Here is an 18,819-nt window from a genome sequence, read left to right on the forward strand (position 1 = left end):
AATTGATGTGGCTGCAGCATGAGCACGGGGCTGTAGTATTATGGTGTTGCAGGTGCCCCTCGGGTCAAGGGGCCGAAATAGATATTGTCAAGCAAATTCTTATAGCCAAGCAAAGTTATTAATGTGAGAAGAGAAACGGAAATAGTTAAACTGTGCTGTTGGGTTCCCCCCTCGCGCTTCTTTATCAGTGTGGGTTTTTGCGCTTGCCGCTTCCACAGAAGACTGAGGGAGCGGTTTCGTGTTCCATCCCCGACGAGAGCCGTGATGCAACACCCCGCCGGATAACCGCGGCGGCGACACGCTGCCAGGGACAGGATTTTCTGTAAATGCGAGATTGTCACTTGTGGAATGCTGCAAAAGCGCATGCTGTGTGCCCGCTCCCCCCACTTTCTCTTTTCCTCTTTCTTACCCCCGCTTTCCCTTCCCTTTTTTCCTTTTCCCCCCTTTTCACTTCTTCCCCCCCACTTTCGCTTTCCTTCCCCTTTGTCACTTCTCCCTCCCCTTTCTCATCCTTTTCCTCCTTTCGTTTTCTCCTGACCCCTTTCTCACTTCCTTTTCCCCCTTCCCTCGCTTTTCTCCCCCCTCCCCATTTCTCACCGCCGCTCTCTTTCCCTCTCTCCCCTTTCCCTTTCTCCTTTCCGCCCGCTCCCCGTAACGCAGTGACCGTGGCCGCCGGCAGTGCGGGGGTCCCGGCGTGCACAGGGGGTCGCGGGCCGTGTCCCGCGGTGTCCCGGCGCGGTGTCTCGGCTGTCAGCCGCACGGCGTGCCCCGGGGCCGGTGCCGGTGCGGGGCGGCTCGCACCCTCGGTGCCGGTGCGGTGCGGCTCTCACCCCGGTGCCGGGGCGGTGCGGCTCTCACCCCGGTGCCGGTGCGGTGCGGCTCTCACCCCGGTGCCGGGGCGGTGCCGGTGCGGGGCGTGGCGGCTCTCACCCCGGTGCCGGGGCGGTGCGGGGCGGCTCGCACCCTCGGTGCCGGTGAGGGGCGGTGCGGGGCGGGGCGGGGCGGCTCGCAGCCCGGTGCCGGGGCGGTGCGGCTCTCACCCCGGTGCCGGGGCGGTGCCGGTGCGGGGCTTGGCGGCTCGCACCCCGGTGCCGGGGCGGTGCGGCTCTCACCCCGGTGCCGGTGCCGTGCGGCTCTCACCCCGGTGCCGGTGCCGGTGCCGTGCGGCTCTCACCCCGGTGCCGGGGCGGTGCCGGTGCGGGGCGTGGCGGCTCGCACCCCGGTGCCGGGGCGGTGCGGCTCTCACCCCGGTGCCGGTGCGGGGCGTGGCGGCTCGAAGCGCCGGTGCCGGGGCGGTGCGGCTCTCACCCCGGTGCCGGGGCGGTGCGGCTCTCACCCCGGTGCCGGTGCGGGGCGTGGCGGCTCGCAGCCCGGTGCCGGCGGGTGCGCGGCCGGGGCATTCCCGGCGGGGCGGGAGCAGCGCCGCTCCGCCCCCGTGCGCTCCGCCGGCCCTATAAGGGCGGTGAAGCGGCGGGGCACGGCCAGAGCTCGCTCCGGTGGGACCCGCCGCTCGTCGCTCCGCGTGTCCCGGCACAGCCCAGCCCAGCCCGGCCATGCCGCTGCCCCGCGTCCCGCTGCGCGCCGCGCTGCTGCTCGGCCTCCTCCTGCGAGCCGCCGCCGCCGAGTCGGTGAGTCCCGCCGGGGGACAGCGGGAAAGGGGAGCTCTGCCCCGGCAGCCAAGGGCTCCCGGTGCCCGGGGGATGGGTGACCCGCGGCTCTGGGGCCCCGCTCGCCAGCAGCCTGAGAGCCGCTGCCCCCCGGGCGGTCTGCCCCCGCTGCTTGCCCTTCTCCAGGGGAAGGGAAGGGTGGGATACTGCCGTAGGACGTTCCCGTTCTTCCTCCGGTTCCCTTGGCTCGGACGCTGCTTCCTCCGGCGGATGCCAAGGCAGCGCCGCGCCGGCCCGGCCGTGCCCGGTGCCCGCTGTCCCCGCGGCTGTGCCGCTCCTCACGTATCCCGTTCTGCTCGGGGTGCTGGGCTTGCAGCACTGCAGGGGCCCCGGCTACCTGCTGGATATCAGCTGCTCTCCATTGCGATTTGAATCTTCAACTTCGGGTCGTGAAAGTCCTTTAATTCTTTTTTTTTTTCTTCTTGGATGCGTTACAGTACCTGGGTAGGCTTTCCAGCCGTACCTGGGTAGGCTTTCCAGCCTTACCTGGTTGTGCTGGTACCTGGTGTCTGTGTCTATCAAACCTTCCTCGCTCCCACATCGGAGTGAAAAGTGATGCATTACCCTGGAGAGTTTAAAAATCTCTTAAACATATAATGAGGGGAAACATTTTGGATGCTTCAAGCCGGCACATGTGGGGTCTTCGTGGTGGAGCAGAGATCTGGGGATTCTGGCTTCCCTGCTGTTTGTTTGTTTTTGTGTGTGACCATCTTGCTGATAGTGCAATCAGGGCAGATTCCTCTCTTAGTGTGAAAGAGCTGCTGAGATTAAGGTAACTGCAGGAGATCAGGGATTCCCAAAGTAGGTTTAATCATCCACATTGGTTTCTTTTGGACTGAAGGCTGGGTGGGCAGATCAGAACTGATAAGGCTCTGCTGCTTTCTAGTAGGGGCACGGGGCTGGGGGCTGCTGACTGTAGAGCAGGAATCTCCCACAGAGAGCATCTGTAGTAGTTGTCAGCTACTCTCTAAAACCAAGCAGCCCAAATCCACTTAACTCTAATCTGGTGTGTTTATCCCTGCCATTAAGCACGTGAATCGGTCGTTTGGGAACTGGCCCAAACTGGTAGGGCAAACCTTTGGGGCAGACAGCATCTGGAAGTTGCACTGACCATGTTTGGTATGAAATGCAACTTGGTGTCCCTGGGGATTGGACTGGTCTGCAAGCATCGGGTTTCTGCAAAGACAACAAATTTTGCGCAGATGTGGTGTGTAAATACTTTTATAGAATTTACGTGGAATATTTATTCGTGTCTTTTAAACTACCTAAGCTTGAGTGGATGCTTGAGCAGTAACACTGGCCTACTATAAAGCCTAATCCAAACAAATTGTTTGGGTTACACGCTGCCGGGGAGGAGAGAAGGATGACACACGGCTTGGGAGAGGTCTGCTGGCACTCCTCCCGTATTTTTTTTTTTTTTTTTAATAGCACTGCCAAAACGTGCAGGGCTGCACAGCATGTGGCTCTTGGTTTTTCTATGCGGGCAGGGTGAAGACAGGTAGCTGTTTCTTAACAAGATGGGGATTGTATTTCTTGTGCTTATGTAAGAGCATGGATGTTGAGAGTGATTCGGTGCTTGAATATTTCCCCAAGCCTGTACAAACAAAAGTGCCTTGGCTCTTTTCCCCTTGAGCAGCTTTCTGGTGTAAATGGGATTTCTCCGTGTGAAGCAATCCTGGATGTGTAAGAGGGTGGGGAATATTACTGAAGTGCCTCAGTGTGACGTTGGAGCTCAGGCTGTGGGTGGGTGGGTTGTGTTAGGACAGCCCCGCAGCTTTGTGTGAGATCATTGCCTTCTTCCCGTGGGGCCGGGGGGCTGGAGCTGGTGCCCGATGTCACCAGGTGGTCCCCAGCCCTCTCCGCTCGAGTGCCTTGGAAAGCAAAGGATGTGTGGGCAGGATGCTCCCCTCTGTGCTCTGCGAGGATGGGCTTCCTGCAGAAGATGCTTGAGGGGGGGATGGACAGAAAGTCACCAATGCATCCAAGATGTGGCATCAGTGGAGTTAACAAAGGCTGTGAGGTCTGCCTTGCTTGGACAGAGTGGTGTTGCTGAGCTTTCCCTGTGCATTTAGCATCCAGCAGTGTCCCTGGCAGCATGGGAGGGGAGCAGGGGGTATTCCCCCATGGTAAAGGTATTCCCTCTGCTGCAGGCTTGGGCTCTGCTCAGTTTGGGCTGCAAAAGGGCCGAGTGCCCGGAGCCCAGCAGGGCTATAGCAGTGCTAGTGGGCTGCAGGCTTGTTGCACTTGTCCTACTTTTGTGCCTTGAACTATGCAGAAAAAGTCTTCATGCAGCACCACATCGTGTTTGTGTGTCCTCAGCAGGACAGAGGAACACAAATCCAACCCAGAAGCTGCTGGCAGAGGATTGCTTAGGGAGAGGTGGGGGAGGCTTCGTGCTGTTTGTGGGCTCTGTTTGCTGGTCTAAAGCAATCATGCTCAGAGGCCTCCTGATTGGCAAAGCTGGTGTCTTGTTGATGATAGCTGTGTTTGGAAAGTAGTGCAGCATTATTAATGTTAAAACCGGTTTGGCTTGTCCTGCTGCCATTGATCCCCGAGGCCTGTTCTTTCTGCTCTTTGCCCGGTTTCTCATCTGTCCCTCCCAATCAAATCAAGACATTGCTATCTGCGTGTTTTACTTTATTTTACCTTTATTTGCCATGCTCGTATCTAGAGCAATTCTTTGCTTTGCTTCAGTCTCTCTAAAACACAGAGCAGCAAAATGACAGTGTCTGAAGGAATGTCCCTTAGCCCTTAAGGAGAAGGAGCTCATGACTTCTGAAGTCAAACCTATAGTTGTTGGGATGAAATGACTGTAATGTGTAGGAAAAAACAACTTCTTTAGCACCTTGTACTTTCTTGAACTGCATGTGCAGCTCCTGGGTTGGGGTTCAGGGCTGCTTGGTCCCTCCACAGCTGAGCACCTTGGATGTGTAGGTTCCCATGGGTAGGAACAGTCACCCTGCAGCACTTGGGAAAGGCACTGCTGCCCAGCTCTCATCTGTCCCAAATGCTGCCAGCTCCCATGCTGGAGTGCTTTCCTGTGCTTCAGCTCTTTCCCGAACATCTTGCGCAAGAGGCAAATTGGGGCTGAACTTGGTACTTTTCAGAGTTGTGATACCGGAGGCTCATTCACCCTGGGAAGTAAAGGCTGTTAGCCAACCTCATTGCCCTCTTTCCTGCCCCTCTGATTGCTCTCTCCCAAGGTCTCAGCACTTTGACATCCTGCGAAGGCCTGCATCCAGTTTAGTAACAGGGAAAATGTTTTTCCTATGTGTCTTCCCCTCTTCCTTCCCTTCCAAGCCTCTGTTAATGGCTGTGCTATTGCCTTGAGCTGTTTGAATGGCTTGGGGGGGGCATTTGCTAGCAAATGCCTGAACTAGAGCCTAATGTGTCCTTGCCATGATTTTCCTGTAGTGTCGTACTGCCTTTTCAAAACGCTTGTGTCCATTTCCACCACAAGCTGGAAGCTGCTAACCTGACTTTCCAATTGATGATTGGGGGGGGGGGGGGCACACTGACTTGCTGCTCAGTTTGCAGGCTTCAGCACAACTCCTACAGCTACTTTTCCTTCCCTTTGGACTCCTGGAGTTGGTCAATGCCCTGTTAGAAATATCCTGGTTGCTTGAATCCTCTTGACTATAAGGTACCACTAGATTGTGTTGTATTTTGTGTGTAAGTTGTTTTTCCTCAAGTGAATGGATTGTTGGACTCAGGTTTAAAGACTTTTTCATTAATGATAGTATCTGTACTTGTAAGGGTGGCATCGTAGCCTGTGGTTCCACGGTCTGCCATGTAAATTACTTGGGTTGACTTGTAAGATTTCTTGATGAAGTTATCGTGGCTCTGTGATGCCGCAGAGCTCCCCGGTGATCACTTTGGCCAGACTAAACGCAGCATCCATCCTTCAAAACACTTCCTAACTCTTGAGTTCACATTTATCCTCTTGAGCCTGCTCTTAGGTCTCACAGCTGCATTCTCCCCTTCTGCTCAGTACATCCTGTTCCTTTATACCCTGTAACAACAGCTGAGCTGTGCTGCTTTTGCAACCTCAAACGAGAAGCTGATGCAGTTGAAGCACTACAAAACCGAGGGGACAAACCCTGCACACGCCTGACCTCCGGGCTGCTGTTGAGGAGCATGTGTGGCTGTTTGTTTGAGACTCGCTGGAATGCAAATGCTTGAGATTAAGAATTCAAATGATTTGCACTAGAATGAGACTCTTGTGATGGGACTGGGCTTGGTGGCTCTGAATAGACAGGGCAGCCTAGTTAAAGAATTTCACTTGTAATAAGCCTCTGCTCTGAGGGGCTGTAAAAGATCCTACACTAACAAACAGGGCTGTGCTGCTAGATTAGTTCAGACTTAACTTTTTTGTATTTAAGTGTGTGCCTGAATGTTTGTCCAGTAAATGCTGCTGGTCAGAGGACCAGCTCTGCTGTGTGTCACCCTGACTTGCAGCAGTCAGGCTCTGACTCAGGTTTCTGGCATTTGGCTTGGCATCCCAGCTCCCGGGGACACTGCTGTCACCCTCTGAGTAACGGCCCTGGCCCCTTACCCAAAGCAGTGACTCAGGCTTCTGGGGCGGAGGTGGATCTCTTCTTCTGGGGCTAGAAAAGGGGTGACAGGCAAAACTGGTGCTGCTGCCTGGCACCCAGTCTGTGCTGCCCTTGGCACCGAGCGCCTTTGCTGCTGCCTCCTGTTTAATCTGGTTGTGCCTTTGGTGGGCAGAAAAGCTGTCAGGCTCTGACATGTCACTGCTGCCAGCATCCCAGTTGGTGTTGGCAAAGACAGATCAGAAAATGGCCCTGTCTTGAGCAGCTGTAACTTGCTCTGGCAGCCCTGTGGTTCCTTCGTTTTCAGGCAGATACTGCTGGAAACAAGAGTTGCATGGGAGACAGGAAAGCAGCAGTACTCTCTGAAATGACTGAAAGCATTCAAAGCAAGCTAAAGGAGTGTAAAGTCTCAAAAGAGGGGGTTAAATACTTAATCCTGTATCTGGAGAAAATGTCAGCATAGGAGGGGAAAGCATGCAATACATAGCTGTGTGTCTCTCAGTTTTTGAAGGCTGGCTGACTCGAAAAGTATGCTTCTTGTAAAAGTCTTTATTTTTGCTGGAAGTATGCACTCTTGTCAGTTTTAGCCTTAAATCCGTTTAGGCTCAGACTCTGCTTATGAAATGCCAAGAGGCTGTTGTTAGACAAATTATTGGGATAACTTAAAAATCAAAGCAGTTAATTAAAATCTCAGGGAGACGCTCCTTGGGGCAGGAAGGAGACTGGGAGACCCATAGCACTGTTACCCAAGCAGCTGATCTTATGTCAACCAAAACCACGGCTGCTTCTTGCTTAAACAAATCCTCTTCTGTCAGGAAAAGCAAAGCTTTTCATGGGAAGGATTCCACTTTTGATGTTGCTCTGCCTTAGCTGCTGAAGGGAAAAAAGTATCTTCAGCACGGTTCTTCTAAAACTGTGCTGCTGTCAAACTTGAATACAAAGAGATGTGGCTTTGCCCACTTACCTGGCTGTGAGGCTGCCCTGCCTCCTGTCCTTTAGCTGCTGCTACAGTCAAACTAGAGCAATGAAGAGCAATGGTAATGTCTGTAAATGCCTGTGAAAGTGCTTGGGCTTGCTCTGAAGTGGCCTGCACAGCGCAGTAGCCAGAAATCTCTGTGCAGAAGGCAGAGTGACTGAGAGGAGCATGGCTGGAAGGAAGGCACCAGGTGTGCTCCTGTGCTGGCCTGGAGAGGAGCGAGACCCATAGGTGGAGGGACAGATCCTGACTGGTGTGGTGCTAGGAGGGTGGCAGAAGCTGCTTTAGTGGGCTAATGTCCCACTTTAAAAACAGAGAAGCTTCTACTCTCCTCCAAATGGAAATAGAGCCCTTACTGATGTCAGGAGCTTTTGCTTGGAAGATTCTGTTCCCCAGCGAGGTAAATATTTATTGCAAATCCACAGTGTGCAGCGGAGCAGAGTCTGGAGCCAGGATCTCGCAGGAGACTGTTTATGTGCGGGCTGTTCTTGGCGCTAATTCCAAATTTCCTGAGGCTGAGTACGAGGAGCTGGTCCTGCGTGTTGGTTGCTCACAGACTCGCTCGTCCAGCCGCGCGCGGGCTCTGCAGCGCCGGGCAGGAGTGACCAGAGCCATGGCTGGGTCCCCGTGCTCTGCCTGTGGCACTGTGGGCACACAGATGTGCTCAGGAAGGGCTGGAAAACTGCTGCTGTGTGCTCAGCCTCTGCTCAGAGAGGGGAAGGAGCCTGCTGGGAGTTCAGAGCCCTCAGAGGGAGGAAAATGCTTCTGGAAGTGACAGGTTTCCTGAAGTACAGCTCTATTATCCCAAATAGCACGTGCTGTGTCTGCTGCTTTCTGGGCCCAAGCCAAGCCTTAAGTAGGCAATATCTTTGTGAAGAAACAAATGAAAAAATCCCCACCAAGCCTCACGCACTGAAAACCCAGCCTCTGGTGCTGCAGCTAGCCAGGAAAATCCCTGCTGTTGAAATGTTTGTTTGTATAAATGCTCACACGGGTACGGCTGATAGCACAGCGGCAGCACTCACCGTCTCGAGTGCTTTTGTGCCGATAACTTCCTCTGCTGCTGTTCTTTGCTGGCACCTTTGCCAGCAGAGCAAGGCTTGAAATAGCAGAACTGTGCTGGCAGAGCTCAATGGCCTGGGCTAAGCCGAAATCTTTGGGCTACTACTTCTGATTAGATTAAAACGGATCGTGGGAGGGGGAAGCATTTGTAGGGCACAGCGTTGGGAATCTCGACTGTACAAACAAGCTGAGATTAGCTGCATGGTGAGCCCGATAGGAAGGGCACTCTTTGAAGTTGGGTGTCTGCCTGGCTTAATTTTGCTGACGCTCTGGCATGAGGGAGCAGAAAGATCCCAAAAAGGCACGTCACAGATTTCTTGCCAAGTAGAAATTCTGCTTGTGTGCGTGTTCGGGAAAGCATTGGGGTGTAGCTGTATTCTAGGAAAGGGCAGTGAGGGCAGGCTTCTTCCTGGCATGTGGGGGAAGTGTGACATGTGAAATATCCCAAGTTTGAAGAGTCAGCATGAAAAATCATCCTTGATGGAAAAGCTGTTTTGCTGGGGCACTTATATCCTTTTTTTCTTCCACAGATAAGGGTGTAATAGAAACATTTATTATACACTAGGGCAACTCAGTGAGTTGTGAGCTGGAAAAACTGTGAATTCCTTTTTAAAGCTTGAACAGAATTTTCCAGCTTTTGAGCTGAGCTCTGGACAGTGAAGCATATGAACTACTTATGATTAGGTTTGTAAATACCATTTAAAAAATTGCTTTATGAACTAGGTGTGTATCATGGCCTGTGACCAGGAGAGCCCTTCAGGGGCGTGAAATGTTTGTCACAGTTGTTCTCTTCTTGAGTCACATGAGAGCTCCTGCTTTTTCCTCCTGTAGTTTTCCTCCAAACTTTTTTCATTTGCTTCAGGGCAAGTGATGGACACACAGCCATCTGCAACTATCTGCTGAGTGTTATCTCGCTGAGCTGGAGTGGGGAGTGGTCATTCCTTCCTGGTCAGGCTCTGGAGCTGGGAATTGAGTGTGGAGCTGGGAATTGAGTGTTCAGAGCAGCTATTTTGCCACCATTGCAGTAAACATATCTGAGCATGTGCCTGTCTGGCAAAGGACTCGATCTTTATGGCTTTGCTCTTGGCTGATAATCGGGCAAAAGCAGTTAAACAAGAGTTCATTCCTTTTTAATCTCTCTGTCCTGCTTCTGCTGCGTGGCCGTGCATGGTGTGGGCTGGAGGGAGCAGGCTGTGTGTAAGCAGGAGCACAGCAGCTCAAAGCTAGCTGAGGTTTGACTTTGTAAGTGCAAGGAAACCTATTTGGAGCAGGCAGGCCTGGGAGGATTCATGCCTGCTGCAGGGGAGGCACCTGTGGGATTACAGCGTCCTTGCCATGGGGGATTATGGCTCTGCTGCTGCTTGTGGCCACACGGCTTAAAGAATCACCCAGGGACTGGCCGAGGGGGGAGTGGGCTGGGATAGGGCTGGATGTGCCTTCTGCACGTGGGTGTGGAGGGTGAGCACGCTGGGAGATGGAGACCTGCTAGGGCAGGCTGCCCTGAGCTCCCCTGGGACAAGTGATGCTCTAACCACCTGAGCAGTTCCCCAGCCTGTGTGCTGCTTCTGCTGTCTTATGAAGCAAAACGCTTTTTTTGCTACTGAAAGCAATTTTAAAAAAATTATTTTTCCCCTCTTTGGTAAGAGGCACGGTCTGTGCAGTAACTGCTGTGGGTACTGGAGCTGCCTGCCAGCCCTGGGCTGTACTCCAGTCTGATTTCACCCTTTCCTCAGAGCCATGGATTTACCTTCATGGGTCACTGTGGTGGGAGTGCAGGACAGTGGCTGTCAGAGGAGATGGGCAAGGCTGCCTGTGGCCCTGCTCTAGGACTGCTTGGGAAGTGTTGAGCAAAGGTAGTATTTAACTATGTCTGGAAGCCTCAGGTGATCGTGTCATGCAACTAAAGGCAAACATGCCTGGATAGGAGCTGTTTAACTTTTGTCCCTTGGCACAAAGGCCAGTGCAGGCCTTGTGTGCTGCAAGTTATGTGGGACAGACTGACCAGGAATGGGTGGTAAAATGATACCTCCAGGCATGGTCACAAGGAGGTGGCACAAGTGGGTTTTTTGTATTATTTTACTGTGGCTGGTGTGTTAAGGGAGTTAGGTGTGACTTGATTTGAAATGCTGATATTTGCTTTGCTCTCAGGACTAAAATGACTTTTGTGTATTTATTTTCTTCTCCCTTGCATGGAGTGAGAGAAGGGAGTGAAGGAAGGGTATTTTGGCAGGGAATATAGACCTTTCCCTTACTTGTCTGGAAGGAGCTGCCTCTGCTGAAGCTCATCTCTCTTCTAATAAAGGTTTTCTAATGCTTATTCAGATGGGAAGATAGAGCAGTCTGCTTGTTGTCACTGCACACTTCTCTCCTGTGGAGATCAGCTTTGTTTGGCCGTTTCACACTGATTTGAGCTGCCCTGTTTCCAGTGCTCTGTGGCTCCTCTGCTTTTGGGGGCTTGGGGACATCAAGGGGGTGAGCTTTCTCCTAAGCCCTGCTCTTTCACATGCTTGGCCTGAGCTTTAAAACCTTCCTGGTTTGTGGGCTCCTGCAAGAGCTGGGTGGAAGTGAACTGTATGGAAATCCCCTCTCTTGGGCTCTGTGGTTTACAGAGCTCTGCAGCCTTGCAGCTGCTCATGTTGTTCAGGAGCCCCTCCTGGTTGTGCTGATAGCTGTGCACTGTGGTGGTGTGGGGTGACATCTGTCTGGGGAGGATATTTTGTGTGTTGCTGCTTGCTGCAGTGGCATGAGGTGATCTGTACCACTGACTCTGAGTGCAGAGCACCTGAGAAGCCCTGGGAACAGCTTACACCCACCTGTCCCTGCAGGCTGCTCAGGGTTAACAGGTCTGTGCCTCTGCCCTCTGCCAGGCTGGCCCAGCTCCATGTGCCTTTGTCTAGGAAAGGTTGACTTTCACCTTGTTCCTGTTTACTCCCAGGTTTATGTACACAGTGCTGGGGAGGGAGACCAGGAGGAAAAACGCTGGATCTCCATGCCAAAATTATAAACTTGATAAAGGGCTCTGTACACTGTGAATGCTCCAGTCCCTGCAGGTCTGACTCCCTTTACAGCTTGCTGGCTGTGACCCTTCAAAGGAGCTTGTAATGAACTCTGTGTTTGATCAGAGACGAGGGACAGCTGTAAAAGCCAGTTCCATGTTTGGAAAACTTTGTCTCTGCCCCAAAACACCATTTGGGTTTTTTTGAAAGGGTTTGCAAAGGTGTTGGTGAGGATTTGTAGGCTAGGGCAGGTGAGCTGCCTGGGTTGATTATTTCCCAGGAACTTGCCAGTGGCATGGGGAAATTCACACATTGCACAGAAACTTTGCTTGCTGCCTCAATAAATAGCTGATCTTGCTTTGAGAAGAGGTGAGTGGTATTGTGGGATTGTAAGGGAAAACCCCAGGAGCACGAAATAGTGGGATGGTTTAGGGATGGAGCACAGCAGGGCTGCCTGGAGTCCCAGGGGTGCTATTCCTGTGTCTCCAATGAGCAGTGTCTGGCTTCATCCAGTAGTCTCAAAACATGAGGCCTCTGTGCCCAGCTTTTTCAGGAATGACACAGTTCACGTGCCTGATGTGCTGGTTGTCTGGGCAGGGAATAAACTCTTTTTTTTTTTTTTTTTTTTGGGCCACTGGCAGGCACGAAAAGCTTCTGCTCCCCAGCATGCTGTTTAATCTCCCTTCATGCTTACTGGGGATAAAGCTGCTTAACATGAGGAAGAAATCCTAGAACTAGACTCCTGCAGGAAAGGTTGATTCCTGTACAGACTCCTCCTAGAGAGGAGCATATTAATTGTAAGACTCCAGCTGCCAGGGTGAGGTGGGGCTGTGCAGCCGCCCAGGCTCTCCCAGCAAGTCCCTGGCCTGGCTCCAGTGCAGGGAAAGCAGGCTCAGCTCAGCACTGGTGCCCTTCTCCAGCTGGCAATTGCAGATGGTGTTAAGCTGGATGTGGCCAGGGATGACTTGGCAAGGGCTGACCATCCTCTTGTGGTCATCTCGGGGCTTTTCCCTCTTGGCCACAGCCTGCAAGCCAGGAGGAAGTACAGGCACCCTCCGAGGTGCCTCCTCACTGGGCAGCAGAGCCACAGGGAGGGTTGCATGCTCTTGGAAAGGGATGTACTTTTTAAAAACAATACACCAGGGAGCTCTTTATGTGGCACTTGGGAAGCCCCAGAGCTGCTGCTCTTGAGTCCTCTGAAGGTGCCTGTGTGCCCTCTCACAGGTGTGTATGTGAGGAATGTGCCTGCTGCAGACCTGCCCTGTGAGCACAGCGCTCCAGTGTTAACTCTTCCCAGCCTGCCCGTGCCCCAGCTCCCAGGCAGGGCTGCTTCCTAGAAGTACATGCCTTTAAACCTGGAGAGTAATTGAGGTGCCCAGCAGCCCTGACTTCCCTGTGGGATGAACCTGTGATGCGAGGCCACTGCCCACAAGAAAAGTTTCCTGTATGGTTTGCGAAGTTCTTGCGGCCTCCAGGAGCTTCCCCATCCTTGCTCAAGAGGATGATGAAGAATGAGTTCAGGGAACGCTCCCATATAATCTTATTTATGCTTGTGAGTCAGTAATTTCCTTGTTACGTGCCCTGCTGGTAAACACTGTCTGTCCTGATTTAAATAGGGATTTTTGATAGCCAGGCCTGGTGTGTTGCACAGCGTGCACTAATCACTGTGGCTGTGTGCCACCACTCAGCTCGTGGCCAGGCTGATCTGATATGGCCAGTGGGCTGTCCAGCCACTCCAGGGCTTAAACCTGGGTTTTCTTGAGCTGCCCTTGTGTGGACATTTCTGGCTGTGACTCATGGTGAAGTACAGGGTGAGCTGGCACTGGGGCGTGGCTCGGCACAGCACTGGCCAACACCAATCTCTGCCTGGTACAGAGCTTTTTTGGATCTGCAGCAAATGTGCTCCCCAGCCCCAGGAATTGGGTTGTTCCTGACCCTCAATGAAATGGCAGAAGGTGCCCTGGGAACAGCTACTGCATGCTGGCAAGCAGTTTACATTGCAGGGCTGGCTGTGGCTGTATTTCACATATCTTGAAATGAATTTGCCTTGGAGCAAGTGATCCATAACGTTAGGAATGCCTGATTCCAGGCTGCAAGAGGATTCCTTCCAAGCTGACTTTCCTCCCAGCCCCCTTCCCAGCATCTAGTGCCAGGCTTGGCACAGCAGAGAGAGGGTCTGGGAGGAGAACTGGCTTCAGCAGTTCATGCCCTCTGGGCTGTTCATCTGGTTGTCCTGTAGTGGAGTTGCTGGGGAAACCAAAAATGCCTCAATAAGCAAGGAAAAGCACATCCAGTGCCACTGCTCCTGGTGCAAAAAATGAGAAACATCTTGTGCTTGTTTGTGGCCAACCCTCTGTGTGCCTGTGGGCAGGGGAATGGGGCTGGAAGCAGGGCTGGGGCTGTGGGCAGAGGAAGCTGACACATGGCTTGTGGCTGATTGTTTGCCTTGGTTAGAATCAATAGCGGATGCAATTCATCACCTCTGGGCTGTGGGATGGGCCACACCTGGCCAGGTGAGCAGGGGGGCTTGGTGGTGCTGCCATCCAGCTCAGTGTCCCCACGAGTCTCTGATCCTCCTTACCCCAGTGAGGCTGTAGTTCGGTAAGCTTGTACATTGGGAAAAACCCTGAGATGTGCAGGACTGTGGAATGCTCTTGTGGGTAGACAAATCTTTGTCAAGACTTCCCAGTTGTCCTGTGAGGACACCATGAAATAATGTTGTCAGCTTAGCCCCCAGCTAAGGGACCTGTCCATCTGCATTTGTGCCCCTTGCCTGGGGGAAGGGGTTGAGTCCCCCTCCATGGGGATGATTTTGGGTTCTGGAAGCATCTGGAGTCTGTGGGGTGGTGTTGAGCAACCCCCAAAGCTCATACCTGTGGTACCCTCACTGGCCTGGCCCCAGGGCGAGGAGAAATAGTGCTGGGAAATTGCATAACTTTGGTGAGGGCAGGAGATTTGGGCTCGTGGCTCCTTGAAGGTCCAAGTGCAAATGAGCTCTGGTATGCTCATGTTGTGTGTGTGCACAAATTGCCATTGTGGCCAAACAGCTGATAGCTGGGAGGCTCTCCAGCTTTCCTGCTGGAACTGCACTCCTTGGGCCTTTGGATCCTGCAGATATTTTATGGGTTTGTTTGTTTACATGCTTTTAAAGCAGGTGATGCAGGGGAAGCTCTTCCTTCAGGCAAGTAATTATTGATAGCAGTGCTCTTGAACTCAGCCTGTATTGCACTGCAATTCAGCTAAACTGACAGACCAGCTTTTAACCCTTGGGTGATAAAATAGGCTTGTTCTCAGTATAAAGAATGAGGAATTGCTTTGGTGCTATGCAAAAAACTGGCCTACACCCATCAGGCTTTTCCTGGGAATTCCAAGTCCTTCCAAGCTCTCCCTTATCACAAGCTCAAGGCACTGCTTTAACAAATGCTTTGCCACAAACTCCTGACCAAGATCCTTTTGTGATATTTTCACCCTGTGTGTTTGGGTGAACCTCTTCAATCTGTAGCCCTCAGGAAATTCCCCTCCCAGCCTGGCTCTCACTTCTGTTCTGAGAAATTCTAGGGAAATCCAGCTGATAAAGGTAAGGCTTTTGGTGGAGAGGAAGTTCAGCATTTAATATTTTTCTGGTAGAAGTGATGTACTCAGGCTCTGAACCTTCTGTGAAATGCTTCTGGAGAGTTGTTTCATATTTAACATGTCTCCACTCCCATTTACAGGTGAGAGAAACTGAAACCATGGATGCTGGATGGCTTGACTACCCTGCCTCTGGGGACTTGCCAGATGATGAAGACATTGGTGATTTCAGGCCTCACTTAACCTCTGATGGCTTAGATATAGATGAGACATCTGGGTCAGGAGGTGAGTGGGGAAGTGGATCTCCCTCAGCAGCTGCTGTGAAATTTCTTTCAGCACCAGCCCTCGAGTGATAGGCTAAATCACAGCCAGAGCTCCTGAGAAACCAGTGTCAGGTGGAGATGAAAACTGTGACTCGTAGTCACTCAGATGAGAACAGCGAAAGTAGTGGTGCTGTGATGTTGAATCACTCAGGGAGGACACATGGAGTCCAGCCAAGCTTGCTTTGCTGCAAATGAAAAGGCCTTGTGCTGGCTGGATCTTTTTCCTGTTGAACTCCAAAGAACTGCTGAGAAACATTTAAAAAAATAAGCTATTGTTGAGACAGTGTTAAAAGGCCTAAAGTTAATATCTCAGTTGAGGCCAAACAAGGTAAAGGACTAACTGGTGTTCAAGTGAACTCTCTGTGACATGCAAGCTCCCTGCCCAAACCAGTTTCTGTAGCTCTGTGTCTCTTTATGTGAACATTTGTTCTCCAAAAGTAAAAGAACAAATGGTGAAATCAGTGCCTGACATGTTTGGGCAGATCTGGAGGGTTGGTGAAGGATCCTTTAGGGGTGGGCGGTGGGAGCAGTGCCCTCCATTGGCATTACCTTATATAAGCTGTGGCAGACCTGCTCTGCAGGGTCAATGGGTCCAGCTGAAGATCCCTCCCAGTGGAGAGGTGCTGGTTTCAAGATTACATCTGGTGGTCTTGTGCAATCCAAGTCATTCAATGATAAATAGTACCAGTAGATAAGAGGGAATTGTAGAGGACAAGAGTCCTAGTATGTGCAGTTGCTGGTATTGCAGGAAGGGTTTGAATCCTGTAAAAACAGCATGTAATGAGATAAAAACTTAAGAACCCTTTCTATTTTTTTTTTTTTTGCTCCTTCTGCAGACTACCCAGACTCTGAAGATGGCTTGTATCTGACCACCATGGATACCCCTGCGGTAGGTATTGCCCCAGTGTGTCTTTAAGCAGCATGTAGCTCCTCTGCTCTGTCTGTGAAACTTTCTGAGCACCCTCCCCCCTGCAGGACGTGGCATCAAGACAGATCCACCTGCATGAGCAGGCACAGTGTACTCATAATGCACTGAGCAAACTTTCATTCCCTGCACACCCTCCTGCTTTCAGCTGTGGGTAGGCTGGGTGCTGCTTGCTGATGGGTGTGGTTTGTCTGTGTTCTGTAGATATCTGACAACTATATCCCTGGAGATACTGGGAGAAAGATAGAAGGTGAGAAGAAAAACACAATGGTGGACAATGAAATCATTCCAGACAAAGCTGTACCTATCGAAGAGAACCTGTCCAACAAGATCTCCATGGCAAGCACAGCCAACAGCAGCATCTTTGAAAGAACAGAAGTCCTTACAGGTAATAATCCACCATGTCCTGGTAAATCATTAATACTGAAAAGCTAAATGGCTTCTGTTGTTCCCTGTTTCTCTGGGGAGCAGCTTCCTGCAGACAGGGGAATGAGTTGCTTTACCTCTGTGGCTACGTGTAGCAGGGTGGCTTCTGCCTCCCAGCCCTTAACAGCAGAGCCTGTTGCTGTCTTTGCTGGGATAAACAGCTTATTTTTGAGCCTGCCAGCTGACTGTTGGCTTGACTCATGTGGCAGCTGCTCTGCACCCAGATACTGCCTCAACAAGAGGTGTTTCTGGCCATAAAGCAGTGACAACATAGACTTTAATATCAAATACAGGTATTTTCCTTCCAACCTCTGCCCAAGTTCTGCCTTTTTTGAGCTTTGCCAGGAGCCAAGCCACCCTTCTAAGGGATTCCAACGTGTGGTCAGCTGTAGGAATCGGAGTACCAATGTCTAGAGCAAAACCAAGTGGCTGCCTTCCCCTCAACATGTGGGACAGGTCGATCCCCAGCAGCATATTGCTGCTTCAGGCACTTGGCCTGATGGTCTGAGTAGAAACCCCAGTCCTTTTTGCTGAGCTGCAGTCAGAGAAGAGACTGGAAGAGTGAATTGCAAAACCATTTAGCCAAGAAGCTGATTTAGTGCAAGCAATAGGTGTCACAACAAGGAATAAGCTTCAGTGAAGCCTTGTGGTCATACTTGGTGTGAGGAGAGAGGAAATCTTAGTAGTTTTTTGCAGGTTTGTGGGTTTTGGTTCTTGGGGTTTTCTGATTTATTTTTTTTTTTTTGAGGGAAGTGGTGTTGGTAATTGGACGTTGATGAATTGAGATACAGAGTCCCCAGGGTGTGCTCACACGGGTTAACAAAGCATTCAGATTGGAGCTATACCACTTTCCTATGGGTTGTGGTGGGGCATTTTAGGGTGGTTTTTTGTCTCTATACAGGGAGACAACATCATCTTGTCAACATTTCTTTTTTGGACTAAACTGGAAGATTAGCTCAAACTGGTTAATGTGGAACATGTGATTATTCTGTGGTTGGACTGGAAGCAGTCCTGGCCTTTGCCAGTAACATCTGCTGTTGCTGAAAGTGCCAGCACATGCAGTGACAGGCACATGGACGCTGACTCTGGGGGCTGCTCCTCTTGAAGCAGCAGTGGTTTGGAGTTGTCCAAGACTTATTCCAGTCTCTCTTTTCTCCCCAGCTCTCATTGCAGGAGGAGCAGTGGGTCTCCTGTTTGCCATCTTCCTGATCCTGCTCTTGGTCTATCGCATGAAGAAGAAGGACGAGGGCAGTTACGACCTGGGGAAGAAACCCATCTACAAGAAAGCCCCCACAAACGAGTTCTATGCCTAAAGCTCAGCAGCACCTTGTGCCCATCAAAGGACAAGCAGACTGTATGGAAACACTGTGCCCTCAGATGAGATGTGCTGAACAAATGCTTTTTTTATTTTTTGGATTGAATTTCAAAGTGACTTTGAGAAAAAACAAACTTCCTTCGTGACCCTTCCCATCCCGCTCAGCTAACAAGGGCCCAATGAAATACAAAGAGTCTGAAAAAAAAAACCTCAGTGTATTTTTTTTCTAAGTTAGTGTAAAAGGAATAAAGATGCCAAATTTTCTGCTTGGTTTTATAGAGGGTATATAAACACAAACCAGACTGTATGGAAGCAAACACCATGTGTTTGCATCCAGCGTGCTGTGCTGGGATTGGCTGCTTCTATAGAAGATGGCTTTTTTTATAAATCTTGCTACTAGATGTCTTGCAGCAGGCTGTTGATGTGAAACATTTTTGTGGAGAACTATTTATGAATCTCTTACACTACCGATAATGTTGCCTTATCGGGGAGTAAAAGGCCCACAAGGGCTCAATATCCCTGAATGCCATAAAGGGCCTATGGGAATATCTTCCCCAGGAGACTTCTGTCTCTTCCTGTTGGCCCCAGGCAAGGGTCATTAGTCCATGAAATCAGGACAGCCAGTTGTGTTTGGCTATGGCAACACCCTTTCCTTGCCTGCAGTCTCTTACCTTTTTTTAAGGATTGCTTGTAGGATTTTTTGTAACAAAATTTAAAAGAAAATAGCCTAATGTTTATATAAAGTTTGTAGAAATTGTTTTGAAATAATAAAAAAAATCTACTTTTTTAATTTCCTCAGATTTATTTTTTCAATCCCTTTGTGTTTCCTTTGGCCGGGCATTTCTCTAGAGATGCTGTTTTATATGATTTATATTCTGAACTGAAGCAGCGTTAGCTACAGTGTTACAGGTTTCTTCTAGTTCTACAGCAGCTACTATAGAGGGTAAATATATTTATGGTTTTCTCATAACTTTTCTAGGATTTTTTAAAATAGAATTATTTATAG

General features: G+C 51.0%; 1 protein-coding gene across 2 annotated transcripts; it reads left to right on the forward strand.

Moving 5' to 3' along the window:
• The first annotated feature begins 1,483 nt into the window (after positions 1 to 1,483).
• Positions 1,484 to 18,613, forward strand: SDC4 (syndecan 4). Of its 2 annotated transcripts, XM_021527861.4 has the most exons (5): positions 1,484 to 1,628; positions 14,968 to 15,109; positions 15,984 to 16,036; positions 16,277 to 16,460; positions 17,660 to 18,613. In XM_021527861.4, exons 1-5 carry the CDS (start codon positions 1,554 to 1,556, stop codon positions 17,809 to 17,811), a joined length of 606 nt encoding a protein of 201 aa, XP_021383536.3. In that variant the 5' UTR covers positions 1,484 to 1,553; the 3' UTR covers positions 17,812 to 18,613. The 2 variants fall into 2 exon arrangements, with proteins under 2 accessions (XP_021383536.3, XP_077643150.2); XM_077787024.2 differs by lacking the exon at positions 1,484 to 1,628 and having other exon boundaries at positions 14,759 to 15,109.
• The last annotated feature ends 206 nt before the right edge of the window (positions 18,614 to 18,819 follow it).

Source organism: Lonchura striata, chromosome 20, assembly GCF_050655825.1.
Source record: "Lonchura striata isolate lonStrDom1 chromosome 20, ASM5065582v1, whole genome shotgun sequence".
Taxonomy (NCBI): Eukaryota; Metazoa; Chordata; class Aves; order Passeriformes; family Estrildidae; genus Lonchura; species Lonchura striata.